The sequence below is a fragment of the Micromys minutus genome (genome assembly GCF_963924665.1).
Source record: "Micromys minutus genome assembly, chromosome: 9".
In the NCBI taxonomy this organism is placed as follows: Eukaryota; Metazoa; Chordata; class Mammalia; order Rodentia; family Muridae; genus Micromys; species Micromys minutus.
Genome location: NC_137978.1, coordinates 36,220,320 through 36,229,024, shown reverse-complemented (window position 1 = coordinate 36,229,024; position 8,705 = coordinate 36,220,320). Strand labels below are relative to the sequence as shown.

At 49.5% G+C, this 8,705-nt stretch overlaps 1 protein-coding gene across 1 annotated transcript; it reads left to right on the top strand.

The window, feature by feature from the left end:
- Positions 1 to 586: 586 nt before the first annotated feature.
- Positions 587 to 2,529, top strand: GUCA2B (guanylate cyclase activator 2B; the record flags this gene model as incomplete). The annotated part of the gene is made up of 3 exons (XM_080922044.1): positions 587 to 661; positions 1,613 to 1,799; positions 2,471 to 2,529. The coding sequence occupies 3 exons, from the start codon at positions 587 to 589 to the stop codon at positions 2,527 to 2,529; spliced, it is 321 nt and encodes a 106-aa protein (XP_080778170.1).
- Between the last annotated feature and the right edge of the window lie 6,176 nt (positions 2,530 to 8,705).

Here is an 8,705-nt window from a genome sequence, read left to right as displayed (position 1 = left end):
GAAATGGCAGGCAGAGGGCTGGACAAGGGCTGGTTATGAGGTTGGTCTTCCCACAGCTCTGGAGCTGGAGCAGGAAGATGGACATGGGAAAAGTGAATACTAGAAAACCCTGATGTCAATCCCATGTGCCCACCTTGCGCTGAGCCATCTGTCTGCATCCTTCGCTCAAATAACCAGGGGCTGACCTGGACTATAGACACGCGGGGAGAGTCAATTTGGCTGAAGCAAGTCACTTTGCCTGTTATCACCTTCCTGACTCATCACCCTCCCCTCCTCCCGGGTGTGGAGGACAGAGTAGAACGTGGAGTGGTCCAAGGTCTTCCCACAGAGCCCTATTCATGCACGGCCCTTGGCAGACCATGTTCCCACAGGCTCTGGGTTCTCCGTTATCATCATCACCCCCACCTGGGAACCAACTCAGAATCTGTCAAAGAGCCAGGCGTCTGTCAACCCCACCCCAGCCAGACAGTTAATAAGTGACCAGAGCTCTGGACCCTGGCCTATAAGGGGCTGCTGGCCAGAAAAGGCAGGCAGGTGGACAGCAGAGGAAGCAGGAACCCAGAGGTGTGAGCCGGGAAGCGGGACCATGTCAGGAAGCCAGCTGTGGGCTGTTGTCCTCCTCCTGCTGCTGCTGCAGAGTGCACAGGGTGTGTACATCAAGGTGAGACTCTGGTCAGCCTACCTTTTACCTGGAGGTCCTGGGCTCAGCCCAGCAGCCAGTCTAGACCGAGGCACCTGCTGGGCTGGGGCTGCTGGAGTGTCAGCGGTGACAGTGACAGACAGGATGAGATCAGCAGTTTTAGCCAGCTTGCTCTCCTATGACGTCAGCACGCACAGTCACAGGATGGAAGGGACCCTAGAGGAGCCTAGCTGGGACCTCTGTGGTTCCCTTCCCTGTGCTCACCGACACGGGCAAGCCATGGAATGGATACCTGGGTAGTGAACCTTTGTGCTCACTGAAGGACGAATGGTGCCAGGCCCAGGTGAACATGTCCTAGGCAGAGCAAAGGGCAGGAAAGGGGGAACACGGACCTCTGTGTCCTCCCAGGGAGTGTTAGATGGGAGGGGCAGTCAGTCCTGGCTGCAGTGTGGCAGGATGCTTCTGGTCTCACTAAACCCGTGTGACTATGATCTAGCATCTGTATGTGGCAGGGTTTCCGGGAGGAGAGGGTCTGGGAGAGGTTGAGAGAATCAGACTCAATAGAGAGAGCTTCACCAGGCCAGTGCAGAGGGGGTACCCTGTGCACTGACCTGTCTGGTGCCAGGCTTCCACAGGGGGAGGTCAGGTCAGATGGGAAAGAGACACACAACTGGATGGAGGCAAAGGCAGGACTTGAACAAACAAGGGTCTTCCTGTGTCTAATGCCCATGCGCTGACCCACAGGGCACCAGAGCCTTTTGTGATCAGCCTGGGACAGAATGCTGGTGGCAGATCTCAGCGCAATATTCCATGTTCCTCCTTACAAGCTGCTTTTCCACTGTGGCTTGGACTCTTTGTGAGCACAGAGGACATTCTGGAGGACTCACAGGACCTTGATGAGTCCAGTCTCGTGGCACTACCCACTCCTGACCAGGGCCTAATGCTGACCTCTCACCCCTCCCTTCTCCCTAGTACCATGGCTTCCAAGTCCAGCTAGAATCAGTGAAGAAGCTGAGTGAGTTGGAGGAGAAGCAGATGGCCAATCCCCAGCTGCGGAAAAGTGGCCTCCTTCCTGATGTGTGCCATAACCCAGCCTTGCCCCTGGACCTCCAGCCTGTTTGTGCCTCCCAGGAAGCTGCCAGCACCCTCAAGGCCTTGAGTAAGGATAACAACCCTCAGATCTTCCTGCTCCTCTCTCTGCACCCTTCCCTACCTCTCCATCACCACTTCCTTCTGTTAGGCAGCCCAGCAGCTGTGGACAGGGGGAATGAAGGGTCACAGCTCCTGCCCCCCAGATCTGCCCCAGTCTGAGCACATTGAGTCAGGTAGAAAAGAACTCCGTGGTCCCAAGAGATTCCTCAAAGGCCTCACAAGTTAGTGGGGAGGGGCTCTGGGAAGATACAAACGTGATTCCATGAGACACGTGCCTCTGATCCTTCTGATGAGATCAGCCTTGGAGTGGCTCCCCAGGAGGTGACAGCTAAGCTAAAATGGAAAGGGTGCAGAAGAGCAGTCTGCAAGCATTTGTGTCCCTGCTCTGGGCAGGCCCTGATCTGCCCATCTTTTCCAGGACCCTTCCTCTGACCTTGACATTCAGGCCAAGTTGATTAGCCCGTGTAGCAGATAAGAAACTTCAGACGAGGGGTGGGGAGTACCTGTGAGAGGAATCTAAGCCCTGCTCCCCTTACTCCGAGTCCATAGCAGAAACTTCTCTATGGAACATACCGGGGTCTCCCCACCAGGAGCTCCTCTCTGCAAACTGGATGACAGTATCCATGACCACTGACCCCCAGGGTCCAACTTCAACTAATCTGCCTTCTTCCTGCACAGGGACCATCGCCACAGATGAATGTGAGCTATGTATAAACGTTGCCTGTACGGGCTGCTGACGGACTGTGTCTAAAGCCCACCCCAGAACCTACCCCCACAGCCTACCCTGGCCGTACTTAGGCACCACTCCCAGCACGAATGGGTCCATAGCAAGGAAATGTGGACGCAGAGCTGCCATATTTGGCCCCCGGGCAGCTGCACCTGAATAAAGATGCTACCCACAAAACCAAGTGTCCATGTGTTCATTTCTGCACCGTGGGTGGGACATCCTCGAGAAGCTGGATGGGAAGCAAAGGCAGGCCAAGCTGAACACAGGAATTCCCCACCCACAATTCCAAGCTCAAAGAACTGACTCATGGTTCCCGTTTCCCAGGCGAGGGAGCCCAGGGTAGCCCAGACTCAGAGGACCTTCTCCCCTGGAGTAACTCAAGGCTTTCCAGCTCCAGGACTAGAAAGAACCTTGACAGAAAATAGTAGGGAATAGGCAAGGGTATGTTTGGGATGGGCTGCCACCAAGTCCAGTGAGAGTCAGGAGACTTTGCTCCCCACAGTCCAGTGACACTCTTCCCTTTACAGAGGGTCAAATTCTGTGTTCTGGATCCACGCAGATTTCTAAATCCTTGGCAGGATAACTCAGAGTCTTCATCAGTCTGAAGAAGTAGTAACGCTGCAATAGCCAGATCCTTTATAAGGAATGTCCCTACCGGGTCACAGGATGGGCAGAATGGCCAAGCAATGTCCTCCCAGAATGATACAATCCATGCTCTGGTCATTATGTCATTACATATTCTCGGTTGTGGATGATGGCAAAAGACTCCGTGTGACCACTATACATCTCTCCTGAGCGGGGTGGGGTGGGGGACACGGCCCCTGTTAGGTTCGTGGGAAATACACCCAGGTGGTGTCTCCTCCCCAGCAGAGGACACAAGACCGTGACTGCTTATAACCTGAGCCATGGACGGTAGAGCCCAGGGAGCTGGGGCCTTTATTCCAGTCAGGAGTTGTACTGGAAATTCCCAGTATGGGGTTTCCCACAGGGCAGGTCTGCTACTTGGCCTTTGACCTGGGTACTTGGGAGGAAGGAAGGCTGGGCGTGAAGGACCAGCTGAGGGCAGAGGCTGACCCTACTGCTCCAGTCTGCTCCTCCTTCTCACTCCCTGGCTTGTGCCCCGGTCTCTGCCAGCGGAATAGGGTAGCCTGACTATGTCTCTTGTCCTACTGTGTGCTGCATGCTGCCTCTCAAGTCTGTGTGAATTTACCATTTCTCTTTCTCAGAGGCTGTGTCCCCATCCACTCAGGGAACTGCCAATGGAGAGTCACCTGAAGCCTGCACTTCTACAAACACGCACGCACGCACGCACGCACGCACGGAGTATAGATATCTTTCTCCTTCAGAAAGTGGTCATTTACTCCCACAACAGCCATGCCATTATCTCTCCTTCATCCCTTCCCGCTCCTCTTCCCGCACTTCTTCCTCTCCCTCCTCCTTCTTCCTCCCTCCTCCCTCCTCCCCAGCCCCTGGCTGCCACTCTTCTCTCTGCATTGGCTCAGTCGAATCTTTTTTAGATTCCAATTCTAAGTGAGGCTGTTCCCACCTTATTTCCTCCATGCAACACGCTCGTGTTTGTCCTTTGTCACAGGTGACAGGATTCCCTTCTGTTTGGGGTTAAGTGGTATCGTACTGCACGTGCGCCATGTTTTCCAGCAGTGCTAAACATGGGAATGCAGATGGTTATCAGGGTGTGGGGTTGGTGTCTTTGGGATACATACCCAGAAGTGGAACTACTGAGTCAGTGGTAGTTCTCATTAACTGAGGAAGGGGTGGGGGACTCTATACTGTTGTCCCCATCATCATTCATTTGTTTATTTTTAAAATGGAGTCTCATGTACCCCAGGTTAGCCTCCAACTCGTCACATCCATACCTTCTGATCCTCCTGACTCCACCTTCCCGGTACTGGGATAACAGCCATCTACCACCGTGGTCATTTATGCAGTGTTGACGACCGAGCCCAGGACTTCATGCATGTTAGCTGAGAATTCTACCAACTGAGCCACATCTCTAAGCCAGCTACACTAATATCCGGTGGGGCCTTTGCTCCACATCCTTATTAACCCTGTCAGCCTGAATTTTGGTAGATGTTTATTTTACAATGTATGAGTGTTTTGCTTGCACATGTCTGTGTACCATGTGCATGTCTGGTGACACTGGAGGTCAGAAGAGGGAGTGGGGTCCCCTGGAACTAGAGTTAACAATGGTTGTGAGCTGCCATATGGTGCTTGTGAACCAAACCCAGGTCTTTTGCAAGAGCCAGTGCTCTTAACCACTGAGCTATCTCTCCATCCCCCATGCTTTCCCATGTTTTTAAATGCCCCCATTCTTAGATGTGTGAAGTGATACAATGTGGTGTTAACAAACACCCTTCCCCATGGCGTGTGGCCCTGAGCATCTTCTCATGTTCGACATTTGTGTATCGTCTGGGAAAAGTCTCTCCCCCATTGTACAATTTCATCTTTTTTATCTGGACTGTGGAATTTCTTCTGCTCTGGGTGTTAATCCCTCACCAGCTGCACATGGCACACACTCTCCCCCCCCCCCTTACCCTCCACTGTTTCCCAGCGGTCTGCAGCTTCTGAGTTTGTCGTCCTTCTGTCTCTCTGCTTTTGCTTTTTGTCTGTTTGGGATTTATGGTCAAGAACAGGGACAAGAAAGGTTCCCCATCTTCTCTTCCAGTACTCACAGGCTTAAGTTACCTTTCAGTCTTTACTCCATTTAGAGGGGATTTGTGTGTGTGTGTGTGTGTAAATATGTGTGTGAGTGTATGTGTGTATGAGTGTGTATGTGTGTGTGAATATGTGTGTGTATATGTGTGCATGAGTGTGTATGTGTGTATGAATATGTGTGAGTGTGTGTGTATATGTGTGTGAGTGTGTGTGTATGTGTGTGTGGTGAGAGTCTAGTTTCATTCTTCTACATATAGATATGCAGTTTTCCCAGTACTATTTACTGAAGAATCTGTATTTCCTTGTTGTGGGATTTGGGTGCTTTTGTTAAAGATCAGCTGTGAATTTACTTCTGGGCTCTTTGGTCTGTCCCATTTGTTTCTTTTGAAATATTTTATTTAATATCCACACGTGCTTACAACACACTTGGCTCCATCCATCTCTGTTCCCCCTCCTTTAATTCTTCTTCTATCCCTGCCCATACTTCCTACAGCTTCTTGTGATCTCTCCTTATTTTGGTTTTCGGGTAGTTGCCCACAGAGTCCATTCATCACTGCGTATTCACACTGAGTATAGGTAACCTACTGGAGCGTGGAGAGTTCTCATGACTCCCCTCCTCTGAAGCGGTCAGCTACCAATAGATCCTCCATGAGCCCCTCCAGAATCCATGCTTTTGGTTGACTTGATCTGGTACAGGTCTTGTGCACACAGTCCCAGCTGTTCTGAGTCTACATGTGTTGTGTTTACTGTTCTGTCTTGTCTGGCAAGTATTGTTTTGCTGCAGATCAATTCCCTCTGCTCCTTCCAATCTTCTGCCCCTCTTCTGTGATGATCCATGGGCCTTGGCGTGGGGGATCCCATAAGGGTGTTCTATTTAGAGTGTGCTATGTTCTTTTATTCCCTGTACAGTGACTGGTTATTTGTCTCCATATGAATTTACACAAGACTTGAATACCCAGGCTGTCCGAGAGCTAACCGCATGGGTGCAGATGACCTCAAACTTAGGATCGCCCTCAGGATTATACGTGTGAGCTCCCATACCATGAACTTAAAGATTTTTTTTTCTATTTCTGTAAAACATATCTTTGAAACTTGGATAAGGGTCACATTGACCCTATAGGCCTTGGGTACTGTGGACATTCTAGTATTGTTTTTCTAATTCATCAACAAATGAGATGCCTTTCAATTTTCCTTATATTTTTCCTAGTATATAGTTCCTTCACTTCCTATCTTAAAGATTATTTCATAGTTGCCTTTGATTTTGTTCCTATTATGAGAGGAATTTCCTTGATTTTTTTGTGCTTATTGTCAGTGTAGACATGATACTGACTTTTGAGTATTAATTCTCTATCTTGAAGCTTCCTGGGTTATCTATTAGTTATGAGATTTTTTTTTTAGGTAAGCTTCTTGGAGCTTTATATTTAAGATTGTGTCATCAGAAGAGATAATTATATTTCTTCCTGTCTGAGTTGAGTGCTTTTGTCTTCTTGTTTAATTGTTATGGCTAAACTTCCAGCACCATGTCTTAAAAAAAAAAAAAAAAAGCACACCACACTCATGCAGTGTCTGTCAAAGTTACAGACACACACAAGTAAACATATAAATAAATACATACAGTCAGGTCAAGAACAAGGAGACCCCTCTTGCTACTTTTATCACTCATTTTTTATCTTGATCATTTTGTATGTGTGTGTGGGGGGGTGTTTTGTCTGCATGTATGTCTGTGCCCCACACGTATGCAGTGCCTTCTGGAAGTCAGAAAAGACCCACAGCCCAGCTTTTAGTCTTTCCATCTTGACTTCTTTTATTTCTGCCCCAACTTTTATTGTTATGTCCCTCTATAAAATTTGGACATCGTTTGTTCTTTCCCTCATCTCCTGGGTGTGACTGATGTCAGGTTGGTAAGTTGAAATGCTTTTCTCTCCCATGCCCTTACTGTCGTGGGCTTGCTGCTGAACTGCCACCACGGTGCCCACCAGAGTTGGCACAAATACTTCCATCTTCTATGCTGAAAGACAGCTCTCAGCTTTCCTTACTTCTTCTGATTGCCCTGGGGGCTGTGAAGCTTTGAGAACTTCTCCACGGGGCTGGAGAGATGGCTCCAGTCCCAGGATAATGAAAAGGCCGTCTTTTACAAAGCTTCCTGGCCATAGCCAAAAGAGGGTTTCCAGATCACAGGAAGCCTGTCTGAATACCACCAAACCCTTGTGGCAATTCCTCTTAACCTACTCCCCCAGTGTAGACCCCAGCAGCCTCCTCTTTTTCTGTCCCCTATATCCTTGCTGACTGGCCTCACTTCTGTGTTGAATATGGTCACCTCCAGCCTGACCCTTGATTTTCTTTAAAAACCATTTAAAGAATTCCTCTATGTTTCTATTAGGTCTATTAGGGGTTTGGAATTTATAATTCATGGAATGGAGCTAGATTGTGTTACAGAGAAGGAAATTAAGGCACAGAGAAGGGGAGTGGTTTTCCTAACACCACATAGGATGTGGAAGACCAGGGGTGGGACTGGAGAGATGGCTCAGCAGTTAAGAGCACTGACTGCTCTTCCAAAGGTTCTGAGTTCAATTCCCAGCAACCACATGGTGGCTCACAGCTGTCTGTAATGGGATCTGATGCCCTTTTCTGGTGTGTCTGAAGACAGCTACAGTGTACTCACATAAATAAAATAAATAAATCTTTAAAAAAGAAGAAATGAAAACGGAAGAAGAAGAAGAAGAAGAAGGAGAGGGAGAAGGGAGAAGAAGAAGGAGGAGGAGAAGGAGAAGAGGAAGAAGTCAACCAGGGGCTGGGACGTAAAGCCCTGGCATTTCCTCTGTTGTTCTTTAAGCAGACATCACTGGGGGTAAACTTAATCCTGAGCGGAGTTGGAACAACTTCCTCCCACACAGAAATTAGCAACAGGGTGCCTATGCAGGAGGTATAGGTGACCACAGGACACAATCATTCTTCTAGGGAAGATCAGGAAATGACATGGGGAAAGATCTGGAAAGGACATGGGGAAAGCTGCGTGGAGCCTGGACTGGGAACCTAACTAGACACGCAGAAAAGCAGCCGGTGCAGAGGATAGGGCCAGAGTGGATGCTTGGAATGGGATCATAGAAAGGGCAGAGACAGCACTGCGGGTCTGGGGGAGCCAGATCCTGAGTGGTGGGCCAAAGCCTGTGAGTGTGGAACACGTGAGGCAGCTCAGGCAAATTCCTGTCCTTGTGACTTATCAGCAGCTTGGTGACCCCCAGGAGATATGTGAGAAAAGGTCCCTATACTTGTGTATAGTGGTGGTCTCAAGGTTGGGGGAACTTGGCAAGGAAGTGGAACCTTCTACTCTGGACACCGAACCCCATGGTTCTGAGGGCAGGTGGGTATTCACGGCACTGAGGGAATGTTAGACAGAACAAAGTTGCCATTCACAGTACTAAAGTTTGGTTTATTGGCTGAGGGTTAGCATAGCCCCCAGGCAAGGTTTCTTCCCCAGGTAGCTGTCTCCTCAGCCTCCTACTCGCAGTGGCC